The sequence below is a fragment of the Melozone crissalis genome, unplaced genomic scaffold (assembly GCF_028551555.1).
Source record: "Melozone crissalis strain CALT ecotype California unplaced genomic scaffold, PUWL_Pcris_2 ptg000014l_1, whole genome shotgun sequence".
Taxonomy (NCBI): domain Eukaryota; kingdom Metazoa; phylum Chordata; class Aves; order Passeriformes; family Passerellidae; genus Melozone; species Melozone crissalis.
The window spans coordinates 18,189,471-18,207,672 of NW_026535792.1; the positions used below are offsets into that span (position 1 = coordinate 18,189,471).

Sequence of the window (18,202 nt, forward strand, 5' to 3'; positions counted from 1 at the left end):
CTTTTCCTGCACCATGACCTGGAGCTCTCCCCATGGCAGTTTGGTGTGGAGCTTGTGACGGTGTTCACAGGGGTCTGAGGATGAGGGAAGAGACGAGGATCTGACTCCATGTTTCAGAAGGCTTGATTTATTATTTTATTATATATATTATATTAAAACTATACTAAAAGAATAGAAGAAAGGATTTCATCAGAAGGCTGGCTAAGAATAGAAAAAGAAAGAATGATAAAAGCTTGTGTCTCAGAAGGAGAGTCCAAGCCAGCTGACTGTGATTGGCCATTAATTAGAAACAACCACATGAGACCAATCACAGATCCACCTTATTGCATTCCACAGCAGCAGATAATCATTGTTTGCATTTTGTTCCTGAGGCCTGTCAGCTTCTCAGGAGAAAAAAAATCTTAAAGAAAGGATTTTTCATAAAATGTGTCTGTGACAGGAGCTGTCCTGGCTGACCAGCAACGAGCAGGCGGTGCAGAAGGATTTCAATCTCTTTTTTTCCTTTTCCTGCAGCACGACCCAGAGCTCTCCCCACAGCAGTGGGGTGTGGAGCTGTCCCGGCTGACCAGCGAGGAGTGGGTGGTGCAGAAGGATTTCAATCCTTTTTTCCCCTTTTTCCCTTTTCCTGCAGCACGACCCAGAGCTCTCCCCACGGCAGTTTGGGGTGGAGCTGTCCCGGCTGACCAGCGAGGAGCGGGCGGTGCCCCTGCTGGTGGAGAAGCTCATCAACTACATCGAGATGCACGGGCTCTACACCGAGGGCATCTACAGGAAATCAGGATCCACCAACAAGATCAAGGAGCTGCGGCAAGGCCTCGATACAGGTCAGGGGAAGGGGGAAAAGATCCTGCCTGGGGAGGAAAATCTCCACAGCAGCAAAGTTGGATGGGAGGAAGGTGGAATGTTTCAGCATTCCTGACTCTGGGCTGCGCAAGGAATGATTTCACATTGGCAGTCACAACTCAGGTTGCCAACTCATGGGGTTTTTGGGAGCAATCCGTGAAAAAGTCATTCTAATTGGGGGAAAGTGCTGCCTTATTTACACCCTAGCAATCATCAGTGAGAAAAGAAATCCTGGTCCCACCTGAAGTTATTTACCCTAGAAAAGTATTTCTGATTTTACCATGTGGAGCTGAAATCATGTGCTGGATTTGTTGCCGTTAAAGGCACGTAAACATATTTTATTTTAGAATACTTTATGATAGAACAGTTTGGTTTGGAAGGGACCTTTAAAGGTCACCTTGTCCAGCCTTGGGCTTCATATTGATCATTGTCTCTTGTTCTTTTCCTCCTTGCTTCATGTGGTGCCAAACCCAGACATCGATAACGTGAATTTGGACGACTACAACATCCACGTCATTGCCAGCGTGTTCAAGCAGTGGCTCCGAGATCTGCCCAACCCCCTCATGACCTTTGAGCTCTATGAGGAGTTCCTGCGGGTGATGGGTGAGGAGCTTCCCTCACTATCCCATTCCCTTGGCAGAGGGGAAAATGATGGCCACTCTGAGTGCCAAACTTTTCATTCACTCTTCAATTCCTAATTTCATTCCAAATTGTGTTTACCTGGTTTCAAAGTCTGATTTTTTGTTATAAAGGGTTTTTAATGCAAAATCTCAGGCATTTTGTTCTCATTTTGGTGGCTTTTGCATCATGGTTCAGCTAATTTCAGCCTCAAAGTTCTGTCTCCTAAGTAGTAACATTAAGTGTTAAGAAGTACCATTTTAAATAAGAGGAAGAAGTAGGAGCTGCCCCTAAGTGCTGGTGGTTTCTCCACAGGGCTCCAGGAGAGGAAGGAGACCGTGCGTGGGGTGTACTCGGTCATCGACCAGCTCTCCCGCACCCACCTCAGCACCCTGGAGCGCCTCATCTTCCACCTGGTCAGGTATGCTGGGCCTGGGCACCTTCAGGCAAAGGCAGCATGGTCAGGATCCTTCCCACCACAGCATCTGAGGCTTTTGCATCCACCCTGTCTCCCAGGAGGTGGCCATGGAGCTGTTTGTCCAAGGGATGTTGTGTTGATGAGTGACCTCTGCTGTGCTCTGGTCACTTGTGGTTCCTACAGCCCTGAGGTGCCTCTCACTGCTGCAGGGCCATGTTATTGGGTGGAAAGGGCTGGTTGTTGCCTTGGGAATATCTGAGATGTCTTGAGGATTGTCTTTGTCCCTCAAAGCAAGATTACACCATAGAAATATCATCTCCTCTCCTCAGCCATGACCACGTGCAAGAGGTGCAGTGGAGGTGCCTCCACCTCTGACTTCTCTCTGAATCCCTGTTTTTTCAGGATTGCCCTCCAAGAAGAGACCAACCGCATGTCAGCCAATGCCTTGGCCATTGTGTTTGCCCCCTGCATCCTCCGCTGCCCCGACACCACAGACCCTCTGCAGAGTGTTCAGGACATCAGCAAAACCACCACGTAAGAGCCTGGGGCTGGGTGAGCTGGCTCCACCACCACATCACCATTCACATCTTGGTAACCCCTAGGATGGGCAAAAATTGATGGACCACCCCTAGGATGGTCATGGCTCAGAAATTGAGAGCTTTGGCACAAAGGGACAAACACATAGTAATTTATGCATCTAAATGCATCTGCATGAAGATATTTCAAATCCTCTCAATCCCCAAGAAGTTGTTAAATGAGGATTTTTAAGTGATGGAGGATCCCCAAGAGTGGATAAGCTTTTGTTCCTGCCTGGCAGGAAAAGGTGGAGCTTGTGCTGACATGGTTTTATAGCTAATGCAGTTCATTTTTGGCAAGCAGATCTTGATTGTTACTTGATTTTGGCTTTTTTACTGAAGGAACTGAGTTGTTTGGTCTGCAGCAATAGTGATATTAATATATTAAGATTTATTTATGGTGTTTGCCATAACTGAAAATGTTTTACAGAGAAAAAGTGAAGTGCTTGCCCAGATTTGGTTTGGCTCATACTAAATAGGTGTTAAAATAGATCCTGGAGTCAATTACAATAATGAAAACCCTCCAGTGAAGGGCTAGGCTTCTGAAAGGGGTGGTTTTACCTCCAGGAAGTATTAAAATTGTTGAAGACCAGAACGTGTTTAAATGGCAGGAACATCTGTCCTTTAACAGGATTTCATTGTAGCTTCTCCCTCACACTTCAAGCTCTAGCACTTCCTTGCATTTTATTTCAAGGAAAGGACTGTGTTTTTCCCCAAACACCCTCCTGACAAAATGAAACAATCAGTTCAGTTGCACAAGCTGCTGCAGAGTTACTGTGTGCAAGTGAGATGGAATCAGCCTGCCTTCTCCAGGTTTGTGTTCCACCACTCCCTCTTCCCAGGGGTGTAGATTTCTCTGGTGGGATCCTTGTCCATATTTAATATCTGTAGGTTGTTCCTCAATCCATCCCTGGCCTGTGATCACTCTCTTTAGGAGAATTCTCTCCACCCTCTGCTTCCAGCTGGAGCTTTCTTCTCCGTGCTCTTCCATCAGGGCAGATCTTCCAAATAATCCTTTCCTTTCCATAATAAAACGAGAGAATGTGCTGCAACTAAGGGAGAAGCTACCACAAAATCCTGTTGAAGGATAAGCCAAGACAAGACAGAGCAGCTCAGATCCAATGGCTTCCTCCTCCCATTTTGTCTTCTTTTGGGTTTTTCCTCCCTTAGTTGCGTGGAGTTAATTGTCATTGAGCAGATGAACAAGTACAAGGCTCGGCTCAAAGACATCAACAGCCTGGAGTTTGCAGAGAACAAGGCCAAGAGCCGCCTCTCCCTGATCCGCAGATCCATGGTGAGATGCCAGAGCCCTCTCTGTCCTCTCCTGTCCTCTCCTGTCCTCTCCTTGCCCCTGAAGCCACCCTACCTTATCTTCTCCTGCTTATCCCAGCCTCCCAAACCTCTCGCAAACTCCCACACCATCTCCACCAGGACAGGGACCCTCAGCCCTGTGGTGGCTCCTCACCTTTGCAGGGAGTCATGCCAAAGCACATGGAGGTGGGAACAGTCCATGGAAACATTGTCGCTCCTGCTCAGATGTTCCTGATCAGCATTTCCACCTTCATTTGAGCTTGTTTGGTCCTGAGTTGAGTCAAGCCTTTCAGTGACCAGCTCAACATCACCCCATGGGTGACCTGGACCGTTGTTTTTCGTGCTCAGTCACATTATCTGAACCCAAAATGAGTTGCCCAGAGGCTCTCCCTGCTCCCGCTCTGCCTTTTTGGGAGCCTCAAACCCATCTCATTGAGCTTCCATGCTTGCAGGGGGCTGGCAGGCTGTGGATGCACCTGTGCTTGGCTTGTTGGGCTGCGGGAGAGGGACGGACCTGCTGCAGCACCATCAGCACAGGCTTGGGCTGAGGAGCCAAGCTTGGACCCCCCTCTGCTTGGACCTGCCCCCTGTGATGCTCAGGGACACGTTGCTTCTGCTTTTTGGGGATGAAATCCAAGCAGGGGCTGCCCAAGATTGAGTAGCTGGCGCTGCAGAGCTGCCCCACTCATCTCAGTTAACCAAGAAAAAACCTCAAAGTGAGCAAAGCGGGTTTTTGGAGGGGCGGCGGCATGTGCACTCTAACCTTCTGCTTTCCTTTTCATCTCCTCTCCAATCCAGAAGCCCGTACTAATTGCAGTTAGATTTATGAGCATAACCCGCAGTTCAATCCCGGTATGTATCACGGCAGTGCCGCGTCCCTCGTTGTGTGTCACCGTCGCTCATTCCAGCTCTGTCCCACCGGCCATTGTCCCACCGCGCCTCGGAGCCGCCGTTCCTCCAGCAGGGCCCCCCAGCACAGGGGTTTGGGGCTGGCACTCGGCCATCCCTGCACGCAGCTCCTCAGAAATACGCTTCCCACCTCTCTTCCTTTCCTCCTTACTTTAATTTTCTATTTTATTTCCTTTTTCCATCCTGTGCTTCCCTCTTTTTTACTTTGCTTGACTCATCCCTTCCCTTCCCACCTCGATTTCTCCTCGCTCAGGATGCGTTTCAGCATCAAGTTGCTTTCACAGCGCTGCTGTTTCTGAAGATGGTGAATAAAACCCTCAGCTTGGATGCCTTGGAGACCACGAGGCATCCAAAAGTCTCCTCCACCTCCGTGTAGGAGGAGCACCAGCACCCTAAGAACAAGGTCAGGACACCCAGGTTTGAATGAGGAGGAGTCCAGCAAGTCCTGTATTCCCCAACTCCATCCCAGCTTGAGTTTGAGTTCTGTGAGATTGTGACAGGCAAGAAAAGCACCTGCAGGATTTTGGGAATTCTCATAGGGCTGTTTCCTTTCCAAACAGGCTCAGTCCATGATGAAAGTTCCCTCAGGTTCCCCCCATTCTTCCCCATCCATGAGTGTCAGGAGGTGGAGGAGAGCAAAATTTGAGCTCTGCTCCCCTGAGCACAGCATTTCTCAGGGGCTTAACTCCACGAGGCAGTGGGATCTTTGGGATCTGGGGGCTTTTGGCTAATAGGATTCAGGGAGCTGTGCTTCAGCTCAGGAGCCCACGTGAAAAGTGTCATCAGAAGAACACCAGGGCACAGGAGAGGCTTTGCTGACAAAGAAAGATCTCTGAGATGTGGCGTTAAAAGATGAAAGGGCTAAAATTGAGAAAATCTGGCTTTTAAAGAGAAAAAGGGAGGATCCCTTATCCTGAAAATCTGCTCTGAGCACATGGGTTGTCAGGAAGACCCAGAGATGCTACAGTTGTGGGGGTTAAAAGGTGAAGCAAAACTGAGCTGCAACAGGCTCTTCAAACCCAAGGAGATGCAGGATTTTCATGGGTGATGGACATCTCCTAGTCCTGGTCATGTCAGGATCTGGAATGTAGGAGATGAGAAGTCTGGTCATGATAACGGTTAAGATAAAAGCTGTTTAATATCTGCCATGTCCCTCATCTCCAAGAATCCTCCATTTTCCTCTGCTCCATGGAGCAGATCTGTAGAGCTGGTCCCCAGAAGATTAAAACAGTTGCATATTATATCTCTCCACCTCTACCACCACCATGTGCATCCTTTTTTGTTTTCAGTTTCAGTATTTAAAAAATGAGATAGTTCTTCAGAGCTGCATTAGATCAGAGTGAGTTCAACTGTGGGCACAGAGATCCACATTGATTGTCTTACAATGGACCACTGGAGGTGGTCCTGGTTCTGGATCTCCTGTAGATGAGACATGGCATGGCATGGACAACATAATTAGGTGGGAGTTCCTGTTTGCTGAAGGGGTCAGTGAGACCCTTGTGATGCTCAGGAAATACCAAGGGTGGATGAGGGAAGGATGTGAGACTTGATCCAAGGATAAAACGGGTTTTATCAGGTGCCCTGAAATCAAAGCCTTGGTGATGCTCCCACCCAAAGCTACCATCAAGCTTCCCATCGTGCAGGCTGTGGGCTTTGTGGGAACCCAGCCTGCTGCTAGCTGGGCTTGCTTGGACCTGGACCAAGTTGCACTTGGTCCATCAGCATCATCCTCACCACTGTCTTCCCCACCACCTCCATCCCCAGCCCCTCCAATGTGTTGAGTCCTTCTGGTACTTCTCCCAGCCTGAGGGCCCGGGGTGCATCCGGCGGCGGCACACAAAGGACCAGGGCCTAGGGCCTTCTTCTTCACTCCTTGGGAGAGCAGTGTGGTTGGCACCTGAGTGTTTGCCACATGCCCTCGGCTGTGGTGGTGACACCGTTGTCTCTCTTCAGGGCAAAGGGCGTGTGCGGCGCGGCGCCTTCCCCAGCCCCGCGTCCCCTGTCACCGGCCGCTTGCCCTCGGTGACGGACGTCCCTGAGGAGACCCTGAGCAGCGAGGAGGCCATGGAGATGGAAGTGACAGAGCAGCAGCAGGTGGCCATGCAACAGGAGGAGAAGGTGCTGACTGAGCAGATCGAGAGCCTGCAGAAGGAAAAGTGAGTCTGGCCCAGGGTTCAAGCCATGTCCCCAGCCTCTGGATGTTGCTTGATGTCCTGTGGTTGATGACTGCAGACCTCCCCCCCTCCACGATCCCTCAGTGCATGTGCCTCCCTTTCTCCTCTCCACCTTTTTGGTCCCGTTGGTTCATTTGGGCTGGGTTGACTTTGCAGGGAGGAGCTGACATTCGAGATGCTGACACTGGAGCCCCGCGCCTCCGACGATGAAACCCTCGAGTCCGAAGCCTCCATTGGCACAGCTGACAGCTCCGAAAATCTGAACTTTGACTCCGAAGGAGCCATCTCCGATCGCTCGGGTAAATCCAGGGGTTCTTGGGTTTGTCATGGAGTGGTTTGAGTTGGAAGGGACCTTCAAAGGCCATGGGCAGGGACACCTTCCACCATGTTTTTTTTTTGCTTTGGGAAGGGTTACTTGGGATTTTCAAGTTTATTTAAAGTCGACAGTTTAAATGTATGCAGTGAGGGGGTTAAGGGTTCGAGCACATGGCCCTGGGGATGTGTGGGAGCAGCCAGGATTGGTGGGGAGGTGAGCATTCTTCCAGCACTGCCACATCATCAGGGGTGCTGCTGTCCCCACCAAGGTGCTAGGAATGTTGTCCTGGCTTCAATGGCCTGTGTCCCCAGGGAGCGGGGTGCTTGGATACTGGGTGGTGTGTGGGAGCTGACCATCTGTGTTCCTCCTGCCCCTGCAGAGAGAAGTGTAGCACTCAGCTCCCTGCGCCCTGCCAAGGCCGAGGGGCCGAGCCGGCTGCGACGGCACCCCAGGATGCGGCTGGACCCGGCGGAGCCGACCGACACCCCCGTCTCCTCCTCCTCCTCCTCCTCCCAATCTTCCACCTCCTGCTTGCCCCACCTGCCCCGGAAGCGCTTCCAGATGTACTCCAAATCTCCTTTCTACCGGGCAGGGGGACACCATGGCGAGGCCCCCGAGAGCCGGGCGAGCCCCGATGGCCTGCCGGGGCCTCTCCATTGTCCCGAGGACCGGCCGCAGTTCACCACGCGCGGGACCTTCAACCCGGAGAAGGGCAAACAGAAACTGAAGAGTGTGAAATCTTCCCCCCCAAAAACCAAAGAGCCCCCGGACGGGGGGCCTGGAGGGGGACGCAAGAGGAACCCTGAGGCCGATTGCGCCGCTGCCCAACCCCTTGTCCTCCTGGGGAGCAACGAGTTCATGGTCTGAGATGTTCCACCCTGGAGCCGTGTCCATGCTGGGGCATCCTCCCCGTTGGCAGCGCTCTGATGGCTTCCTCGTTAATGCCAGGAGATGAATTCTTAATTAAAAAGGCCTGGAGGCAACGGTTTTAATGGTGGCCTTAGTGATTTGGGGGAGTTGAGACCTTTGGGTGGCCGGGGGTGGCCGGGGATGGGAGGCACTGACAGCTCCTGGCCCTTCCCCTCGGAGCATCCCACGTCTGGGAGCACCTGCCGCCAAATCCTTGTGCCGAATCGCCATCGCTGCTGGTGGGAGCAAACCCAGCCTAACAATCCCACGGGAGCATCCCAAGCTGCTCCACTGCAGCCCAGCCCTCCGCGCTTTAACCACCTCATCCACGCCAACGCCAAGTGCATGGAAAAGTGTTGAAACCTGCCAAAAATCACCTTTTCCCTTTGGTTTTTTTTTGGTTTTTTAACAAGACCTAACTGTCTTTCCTTTTTTTTCTTTTTTTTTTTTTTTTTTTGTCTTTTCGAGATCATCAGTATTAAAAAATAATAATAATTAATAATAATCGAGGACTACTTGAAGTGATATTTGTTTATATGCTGGTTCCTGGATTTTTGTGTAAATATATATTTTTTTAATTTTTTTATTTTTGCCCAGAACTTTTTTTTTTTTTTTTTTACTATTATTATTATTATTGTTATTATTATTTTTGAGTGGGAGAGGAGGGGAGCAGTTGGCTGAGCCATCCTTGGTGTCCCCACTGGTGTCACTGGCCATCACTCAATAAAACATGGAGTTTTATTAATCTCAGCAGGAAATCCCTTGAGGTGTAATTATACCATCATAACCCATCATAGGACTAATTAATGATGCTAGTTACTGACTCAGCTTCTCAGTTTATAATCCCTCCCCAGTCTCATCATCACCCTCAGTGGCACCTGGAGAAACTCCAGGTACCAGAAAACTTCTGGAAAGGCAAAATCAGGAGCCCCAGGGCAATTATTAGATTTACAAAGGCTGGATCTGTCCTCCTAGGTGGGCTGGGCTGGGGCTTATCCTTTCCTGAAATGCCACAAAAAATGGGGGAAATAGCAAAAAATTGAGTTTTCCTGAGTGTTTTGTCTTTTCCCAGCGTGACTGGATTTGGCTGAGCTGCTCCTCAATCCCCTCTCCCCCTGCCCTTTCCAGGGATGGTTTATTTATTGGGGTAATTTTTTATTTGATATTTGAAATTTGACTTTTTTTCATGTTATCTTCCATTTTTTTCCAACGGCGGAAGTGACAGATGCTGCAGGGAGAGCGGGAACAGCATCGGCCTCGGCGCTGCGTCCTGGGAGTGGGGCAAGAGCCGGTGAATCACCCCATCCATGGGGGAAAATGGGATTTTCCCTGTCCCAGAGGGGAAAACAGGGCCTTGGGGACAGACGTGGATGCACTGGGAAGGCAGCTGGTGGCCACAACAGTGGAAACTCCTGGGGAGCCATCCCAGATTCTCTGGGAGCTGGGATTGCTGCGAGTGCTTGGTGCCAATCCAGCCTTCTGAGCCTCTTGAGCTAAAAACCCCAGAATTGCCCTTAAAATGGCCAGGGGAGGAGATCCTGGGCATGAGTGAAGGGTCCAGCCTCATCCTCAGGTTTCTCATCCCTGTGGGATGAGAGCAGGGATGTCACATCTGACTGGGGCAAATATATATGTATATATACATATACATACACGTAAATACATATATATATACATAAACACACACATATACATGTGTTTGTATTTATGTATGTGAATATGTGTGTATATATATATATATGTATGTATATCTATCTAATTTCTTTCAGGATATATTTATTTTCCTTATATATATTTAATCTCTATATAAGGAAAATATATTTAAGTGATATTTATATATATAAAGAACATATGTAATAATATATATATTCTATATATAAAGAAAATATGCACACAAAAGGATAAATATTCTCTGTGTAATTAAAAAATACATAAAAGAATATTAAGACTAAATGCATTTATGTATTTTCTATTTCTTATATATAGTACATATTTATATATAAATATGTAAGATATTCTATATATAAAGAATACATATTTCTTTATATATGCTTATATATTTATATATAAAGAAGTATATAAAGGAAATTATGTATTTCCTTATGTATATATATTACATATTTCTATATATAAGGAAGTATATATAAAGGAGATATGTACTATATATAAAGAATAGTTATTACTTTATATATATTTTAATGTATTTCTTCTCTATGTAGAAACATATTTAATGTTATATGATTTAAACATATATTTAATATATGTTTAATATGTATGTTTATATATGTTTCTTCACATATATTTATATATTTCTTTATATAAAGAGTATTTCTCTGTAAAGAAATATATAAAGGAAATATATAGTATATATAAAGAAATATATTTTCTCTCTATTTCTTCATATATTTAAAAATGTGTGGAATGTAGGGAAAATATATAAAAAAATAGACTTCTTGACATAGATAAATGTATGGAATATATATAGAATATATAGAAAATATGTTTCTTTATATATATATAATATATTTGTGGTTATATGTATAATAAAAACACATGTAAAAGGAATATATCCATATATAAAGTGCAGCTGTGGCAGGAGTGAGCAGGACTGGAGGGACAATGGCGCGTTCCAGGCTCCCCTTCCCCGGCAGCTCCCCCGCCCCTTCCCAGCCCTTCCCCGGCAGGATTTGGGGTCCCAGAGGTTTTCCAGAGGGCTGAATGTACTGACTACTGGAGGGCTGCGAGGGGAATTATTGTTATTTTTCACGGAAAGTTTTCTAAGTAATTTATAAAGTCGCTGCTTGTAAACTAAACAGAGTGTGTATGTAAGAGGATATATTATCCCGCGTCGCCCGCGCTCGGAACCTTGTACAAACTGACAAAAACGGACAAATAAAAGTGTCATTCTGCAAAGGCCAACAATTCCCAGTGGGACATCGTTCCTGCCACCCCCTGCCCACGTCCTGGGGCTCTGGGGCTTGCTCCATTTGTTCCATGGGGTTGTGGAGTTGTGGATTTTCCCAATCCCAATCATGGGGATGGGGAGCCAGGGCTCCAGATCACTTCCCTTTGGATTGTTTAATGCTGCTTGTTCACATTCTCATTATTTATGTGCACAGAGTTTCTATTTTACTTGTTATTCACATTGGTGTTACTTCTGTGTATACAGATTCTTTATATACAAATTATTTTAATTAGATAATTTTTATTTTACTTATATTTAGACAATTTTTCAATTTTTCTGCATTCAGATAATTTCCAATTATTTCTATTGGATTATTCAGATTTTTTCTATAGATTAGTTTTAGGCAGACTGTTAATATTCAGATGACTTATTTTATTTTCAATTTATTTCTATTCAGATTATTTCATTTTAATTCTGTCCGCATAATTTAATTCAGTTGATTTCTAATGAGATTCATTATGGTTCTCTTATTAATATGCAGTTTGTTTATTCTCAATTTATTTCTATTGATATTATTTCAGATTATTTAGTTTTATTTTCCTTCTAGTCAGACTATTTAAGGAGACTTCAAAGCAGCTATTTATATTCCAATAATTTACATGCATTTGATTCTATTATTTAATTTAATTTATTTCTGTTTTTTACTATTTAATTCCCATTTTATCTAGTCAGATTATTCATACTAATCTACTTAAATTAAGATAGTTTTTTTCAGTTATTTTCTATTCAGAGTATTTCAGTTTATTTAGTTTTGTTACATTTCTATTTAAATTATTTTGTTTAGATTCTTTCTAATCTAGTATTTCCAAACATATTATTTATATTTATCTTTTTAATATTCAGATAATTTCAGGTTATTTATTTTCATTTTATTTTTATTCTTATTTTTCTATTATCTTCCTTATATTGATTATTTAATTCAGATTATTTATACTAATTTTATTTATATTTAGTTTATTTCTGTTCAGATAATTTCTTTTCAAGGTACTTATATTCAGATTATTGATTTTTATTTTTTCCTATTTGGGTTATTAACATTCAGCTGGTCCCCCTCAGTCCCCCATGCAAGGGGACCCAAGTCATTGGCACAGGGACTTTGGCTGCAAAACTCTCTTTATTCCGAGTACAAAACGGGGGACACAAGTGGGAGACCCCGGAACGCAGGGACAAGGGTCTGTCACCGCGTGTCACCCAGCCTGGGGTCACCCCTGTGCAGGGTCAGCCCTGGCCTGGGGTCAACCTGAGGCTGTCCCAGTCTGGTGTCACCCCCAGGTGTCACCACCCTTGGCTGCTGTCACCCTGGCTGGTGTCACGCCAGGTTGGATCATCCCTGGATTGGTGTCCCCGAGGCTGCCCCCTGGGTGGCAGTAGCTCCTCATGGTGCCAGGGTGTCTCTGCCTGGGTTCCTCCAGCATTTGGGACACCATGGAGATGGACCCAGTGGGGTGGTGGCAGCGCCCTGGGCACTCACTGGGGACATCCCCCAGGGAAAGCTGCTCCCACCTCCCAGCTGTGGCAGCGTTCCACAGTCCGGGACATTGCCCCAGAGATGGGACCATGGGCACCTTCAGAGCCCAGGCTGAGGAGCCCCAGGCTGGGGGTGACAGGGTGCCAGCGCGGGGTGACAAACAAGCCAGGTGACAGCGGGAACGGGGGTCAGTTCTTGAACATGTCACACAGCAGCTTCTCCATGGGGGTGTTGCCGATGGTGCGGCGGAAGAAGAGCAGCTCCACGCGCTCCGAGGAGATGAAGCGCAGCGCTGGCAGGAGCAGCAGCAGCTTCCCAAACCTGGGGATGGAGCGGTGGCCATGGGTGGGTGTCCCACCCTGGTGGCACCCTGAGGAGGTGGGGACAGCGGTACCTGACGGGTTGCCCGGGGTAGTGGGAACGGTTGTGCTGGCCCAGCATCACCTGTGACTGGTCCTGCAGGTTCTCCACCTGCTCAGGGTCCTTCAGGCCACGGGTCTCTGCGGGGACAAGGGGGTGACAGGCTGGCGGGGGACACGGGGATGGCCAGTGGTGGCTGCTGGGGGTGGCCTCACCTGGTTTGAAGAGCACCACGGCCTTCATGCAGGCAAATTCCGTGGGGTCAACAGCCAAGGCCTTGAAGCGGCCGAGGGTCTCCTGCAGCGCCCGCACGTCCAGGGTGGCCGGCAGCAGCTTCCCAGGGCCCGGCTCAGGGACAGCCAGGAGCGGGCAGCTCTCCAGGGGCATGGACCACTGGATGGCACAGAGCAGGAACAGCTCACTCCATGCTTCCTCCAGCAGGATCACCTGGGGAGAGCGGGGAGAGCCCCAAGACCCCTGTCACCCCAAAGCCTCCAGGACCTGTAGCTACCACAGCTGGTCAGGCTGACAAGCACCTGCAGGGGAACGCTAGGAATGTTGTGGACATGCTCCAACTGGCTGCTACATTATTTGGGGTTCCTGTTGCCTCATAGGCAGATCCCCAATTCCTCATGGAGATTGCCAACCCCACCTGGTCACGGAAGGGCAGGTTGGAGAAGACGGGCAGGTTCTTGGCCCATTTCACGGCCATGAAGAGGAGCCGTGCTGAGGTCTCGTAGATGTTTTCGGGGCTGGCTGCCGGGTACGGCGCCACCTGGTACTCGCCAGCCGCCCGCTCCGGCTCGCTGCCCGTCACATCCACCGTCTCATCAGCTGCAGGGGTGGGAGAGGACACTGGTTGTCACCACACCGTGGGGACATCCACCACGCACCCACCCCCTCTGCACTGGCAGCCACCCACCGTCCTCGGGCTCCAGCTTGGCGCAGGTCTCGGCCGTCATCAGGCTGGCCATGAAGCGATGGTTGGTGGGCGGTGTGGGCGCTCGGGGACCCGGGGTGACAGTGGCACCAGGACCACGAGGAGCCGGACAGGTTGATGGGGGAACGTCACATGTGGTGGCCACGTGCTCAGGGGGCAGCTCAGCATCCAGCTGGATGCTGTCCAGCTGGACCTGGGCTGTGCTGCGGGGCTGGCGCTCGTTCTGCACAGCTGGGCAGACAAGGTGCCATCAGCACCGGCCACCCCGTTGTCCCCACTGCTGTTTGTCATTGTGTGTCCCTCCCATCTTACCATCCTTGTTCATGCCAGCCTGCAGGCACTTCTTGAGCCGGCAGGCCTGGCACTGGTTGCGGTGAGCCTTGTCCACTGGGCACAGCCCTGTCCCTGCCTGGCACCTATGGGGAGAGGTGGCACATGGCTGCAGCCCCTGAGGTGGCCCCTGTCCCCGAGGAGCGTCCTCCCCCATTGGTACCATGTCTCCCCACCATGGGTTCCCTCCACCCACCAAGTGCCCACAACCATGGGTGCCCTGTCCCCAAGAGGTGCCATGTCCCCGGTGGGTGCCCTGTCCCAGTGAATGCTCTGCCTTGATGGGTGTTTTGGCCCCATCAGGGGGCTCTGGACACCCTCTCCACAGGTGCCTCTCCCCATGCATGCCTGTCCCCTGAGTGGTTTTAACTCCCTCTGGGTCTCTGCCCCACCCATTATCCATATCCTGGGGTCCCTGGCCTGCTGAGTGTCCATCCCAGGGTACCCGACCCCACTGGGGGCCTGCCCCAAGCTCCCTGTCCTGCTGGGTCCATCTGCAGTGTCCCTGTCCCACAGGGTCCATCCCTTCCCTGCTGGGTGCCCCATCCCATGGGGTCCCTGCTCTGCTGGGTGTCCCTACACTGCCAGGTGCCCATTCCCCCACTCCTGCCCCACTGTGTCCATCCCCTGCATCCCTGGGTGGCCATTCCCGGGGTCCCTGCCCTCTGGGGTGTCCTTTCCTCTATGGTGTCTGTCCATGGGACCCTGGTTCTTGTCCCTGCCCCTCTGGCTGCCCCTCTGTGCCCCATTCCCTGCCCCTGTTCCCACCTGTAGATGAGCTTCCTGCGGACGCTGCGCTTGAAGAAGCCGCTGCAGCCATTGCAGGCGTAGATGCCGTAGTGCTTCCCACTGCTGGTGTCCCCACACACCTTGCACAGCAGCACCGGGCTCAGCTCCTTCCCAGGGGCTGGGCTCAGCCCTGTGGGAGGGGAACTGTCACATCTGGGTTGACTCTGGGCATCCCAATGTCCCTCGTCCCACCCACAGCCCCTGCTGCCTCCCAGCAGCCTGGAGATGGGGTGGCTCCTGTCTCTGCTGGTTCAGCCCAGGGACATGGATGGGGACACCTCAGGGACTCCACGCAGGGTTCAGCATCTTCCCACAGCCCAGCCATGCAGGATGGGCTCTCACAGGAATTTTGAAAATTAAAAAAGGGAGGAAATGATGTTCTTAGGGAGGGGGACACGAAGCATCCCCGAGAACGGCTGCAATCAGGGATGGGAGGAGTCCTGGAGAAGGGACAGCTCTGGGGACATGGGACACCCCAGATGAGAATCGGAGCAGGGAACTGTGGGGATCCTGGTAAAGGGCCAGGGACCAAGAGTATCCAGGTTTTTACAGGGGACCCCAGGAATCCTGGAGCAGGGGCACAGCTGGGGACCTCAGGGATCCTGGAGAACAAACACAAGTGAGGACCATGGAGAGGGTCGGGCACTGCAGGCATCCTGGCCTAGGGAAGGACCATCATGGGGACTCAGCATCTTGCAGAAGGATGGCAGCTGAAGAGCCCAGGCATCCCAGCAGACCATGATGGGGACCCTGGGCACCCAGGATAAGGACCATGAGGAGAAGCCCAGCCATTCTGGAAAAGGTTGGCAATGGAGAACCCAAACATCCCAAACAAATATGATGGGAACACTGAGTGTCTTGGAGATGAGCCATAATAGGGACCCTCAGATATCTCAGAGAAGGACCATGATGGGAGCAAAGGCATCCAGAAGAAGGCCATGATGATCCCAGGGATCTCAGATAAAAACTGCAATGGAGGACCCCAAGGTGATTGACCACTATGGGAATTCCAAGTATCCCATAGGATACTCGGAAAGGACCCCCAGCATCTTGGGGCGTGAGCACAGTGGGGGCCCGGCCATCCCAGAGAAAATCCCCAGGTGTCCCCCCGAGTCACCCCCGGTGCAGCGGCGCCGCCTCTTACCCGTGGGGTTCTCATCCAGCCCGGCGCTCACCACCGACCCCGCCGGGGACGCAGCCATCCCGGCCTGTCCCTGTCCGTCTGTCTGTCCCTGGGGATCCCCGCGGAGGCTCCGGCCAGGCGCTGGGGGCTCGGGCAGCTCTGCGGCCGAAGGGGCTCCTGCCTTGCTCTCTTCAAGGAGGCTTAGCGGCGGGCGCTGTGTAAGCAGCCGCCTCTTTGTCACCCTCTTAATCTTTAGTGTCTGCGCGGGGCGGGGGGGATCAATCAGCCACGCGATGAAGAATTAAAAAGGTGCTGAGCCCCAGCCCTGTAACCCTAAACCCCGCGACACCCAAGCCACCCCCCCGCGCGCCACCGAGGAGGTGTCACCCTGTGTCACTGTCACCCCCGGCACTGCGGGGCCGAGATTGCGGCACAGGAGGGCGATGGGGCCGGGGCTGGGGACCCCCCGTGTGCGTCGTCCTCCCCTTGGGACCCACCAGGTCCTGTAAGCGCATAAGCCCTTCACTAAGGCGGTTAGAGGGGAATAACGAAAAGTGGTAATTAAGGGGGGTAATTTCCCTGCCCCCAAGTAATTAATTACCGGCCCTGATGGCGAGGGCAGGGGGGATGCTCGGTAGGATCCCCGCTGGGCCCCAGCATCCCCTCCCGGGGCCGGGGCCCTCCACGGATGTTGGGGCTGCTGACACGGCACAGGGTGGGGGCCAGGTGGCCCCGGGGTTATGCAACCACCGCTAAACCCTCGCGGTGACAGGGCAGCACAATTTGGGATTTGTGGGCTTTAGCCGCTAAACCCCCCCGCCCCGCTCAGGGGGGTGGCGGGTGGCACCGTCACGGGCCCGGCCTGTCCCCAGCCATGGGCCAGGCTGAGGACAGGGGCTCCCGGCCTGCTGTGCCCCTTCCAGAGGGGCTCAGGGGTGTTGGTGCCCTGAAGGTGTCCCAGGGGACGGGCCCTGGCGGCAGGTCCCTGCTGAGGGCTGGCGGCAGTGACTCCAGTGGATCCAGGGGCTGGGGATCACCCCTGCGGCATCCTCGACTGATGCGGCTCCATCCCCGCTGCCTGCAGCGTTCCTGCATCCCCTGCCTGCAGCATGGCTCCATCCCCCTGCCTGCAGCGTTCCTGCATCCCCTGCCTGCAGCATGGCTCCATCCCCCTGCCTGCAGCGTTCCTGCATCCCCTGCCTGCAGCATGGCTCCATCCCCCTGCCTGCAGCATGGCTCCATCCTCCTGCCTACAGCCTACTTCCATCCCTTTTGCCTGAAGCGTTTCTCCACTTTATCAGTCGGTACTGTGACTCACTCTACCAGCCTTGCCTGCACCATGGCTCCATGGTCCCACTTGCAGTGACATTCCATCATCCTCCCTGACTGTATGGCTCCATCATCCTTCCTGCCCGGACCACGGCTCCATCCCTGCCTGCACCATGGCCCCATCCCTGCCTGCCCCACAGCTCCAAGCCCTTCCAGCCCCCTGCCAGCCTGGGACCCCCCATTTCCCCTGGGTGCCCTGTCCCACCCACAGCCCCGTGCTGACCCAGATCTCTGACCGCCACCATCTGCGGCAGGGGCCGCCTCCTCCTCCCGCGGCAGAATTATGACGCTGGGCTAATGCAGAAGGAGCAAGCTGTCACCTCCCTGCCCGGCCCCTGGGCGCCTCCACACCTCTCACCCAAGGGTGGAACACTCCCTGGGCTGCAGGAACCCTGGCATACCGGGTGCCAGCCCTTCCGTGGGGACACGGGCCACCAGCACCAGAGACAGCGGGGAGGGCCAGCATGGCGGTGCAGCTGAGTTAGGCTAATTTACCATCCCCTCCTTGCCGTTGGGTAAAAGCCAGCTCTGGAGCAGGGATTTGGGAGGGGGATTAGCTGGGCCAACCATCTGCTGCCAGCCAATCATCAGCACCCCCAGGAAAGCCAATAATTACAAAAATATGGTTTCCCACCCCGTTTCTCCATTGCACCCTGATGGGTGCTGTCCCTGTGGTGGAATCCCCATGGAGCAGCACCCTGTCCTCTTCCCAGGGATGAGGGCTCCATGGACACCCAACTGGGGCCTGCAGGGAGCCCAGCCCAGCCCAGCCTGTTTGGGTGAGACACGAGCAGGCCTGGAGGGGCTCTGGGTGCGGGTGGGGGT

The 18,202-nt window shown here is 51.6% G+C and overlaps 2 protein-coding genes across 9 annotated transcripts in view; one reads left to right on the forward strand and one right to left on the reverse strand.

Annotated features, from left to right (window-relative positions):
• Positions 1 to 8,823, forward strand: part of MYO9A (myosin IXA) — a 143,865-nt gene extending 135,042 nt beyond the window's left edge. For 6 of the 8 annotated variants that reach the window (XM_054272505.1, XM_054272506.1, XM_054272512.1 and 3 more), the window contains 9 exons: positions 632 to 824; positions 1,318 to 1,446; positions 1,777 to 1,882; positions 2,282 to 2,413; positions 3,625 to 3,748; positions 4,564 to 4,617; positions 6,628 to 6,830; positions 7,005 to 7,147; positions 7,544 to 8,823. In XM_054272505.1, coding sequence (XP_054128480.1) covers positions 632 to 824; positions 1,318 to 1,446; positions 1,777 to 1,882; positions 2,282 to 2,413; positions 3,625 to 3,748; positions 4,564 to 4,617; positions 6,628 to 6,830; positions 7,005 to 7,147; positions 7,544 to 8,031 — 1,572 coding nt within the window. In that variant the 3' untranslated portion in view covers positions 8,032 to 8,823. The remainder of the gene's footprint in view (positions 1 to 631; positions 825 to 1,317; positions 1,447 to 1,776; positions 1,883 to 2,281; positions 2,414 to 3,624; positions 3,749 to 4,563; positions 4,618 to 6,627; positions 6,831 to 7,004; positions 7,148 to 7,543) is intronic. The other 2 variants (XM_054272509.1, XM_054272510.1) reach the window with 1 other exon arrangement.
• Positions 8,824 to 12,694: 3,871 nt separating this feature from the next.
• NR2E3 (nuclear receptor subfamily 2 group E member 3) lies at positions 12,695 to 16,127 on the reverse strand. Its single transcript, XM_054272856.1, has 8 exons — positions 16,070 to 16,127; positions 14,905 to 15,055; positions 14,119 to 14,222; positions 13,789 to 14,037; positions 13,519 to 13,700; positions 13,082 to 13,313; positions 12,901 to 13,006; positions 12,695 to 12,827 (listed from the first exon to the last, which is right to left on the reverse strand). Exons 1-8 carry the CDS (start codon positions 16,125 to 16,127, stop codon positions 12,695 to 12,697), a joined length of 1,215 nt encoding a protein of 404 aa, XP_054128831.1.
• Positions 16,128 to 18,202: the final 2,075 nt, after the last annotated feature.

Coding starts and splice junctions, on each gene's coding strand:
- NR2E3 (XM_054272856.1), bottom strand. CDS start 16,127: ATGGCTGCGTCCCCGGCGGGGTCGGTGGTGAGCGCCGGGCTGGATGAG. Junction 15,056..16,069: donor GCTGGATGAGAACCCCACGG/GTAAGAGGCGGC, acceptor CCCCTCCCACAG/GGCTGAGCCCAGCCCCTGGG. Junction 13,007..13,081: donor CGTGGTGCTCTTCAAACCAG/GTGAGGCCACCC, acceptor TTGTCCCCGCAG/AGACCCGTGGCCTGAAGGAC.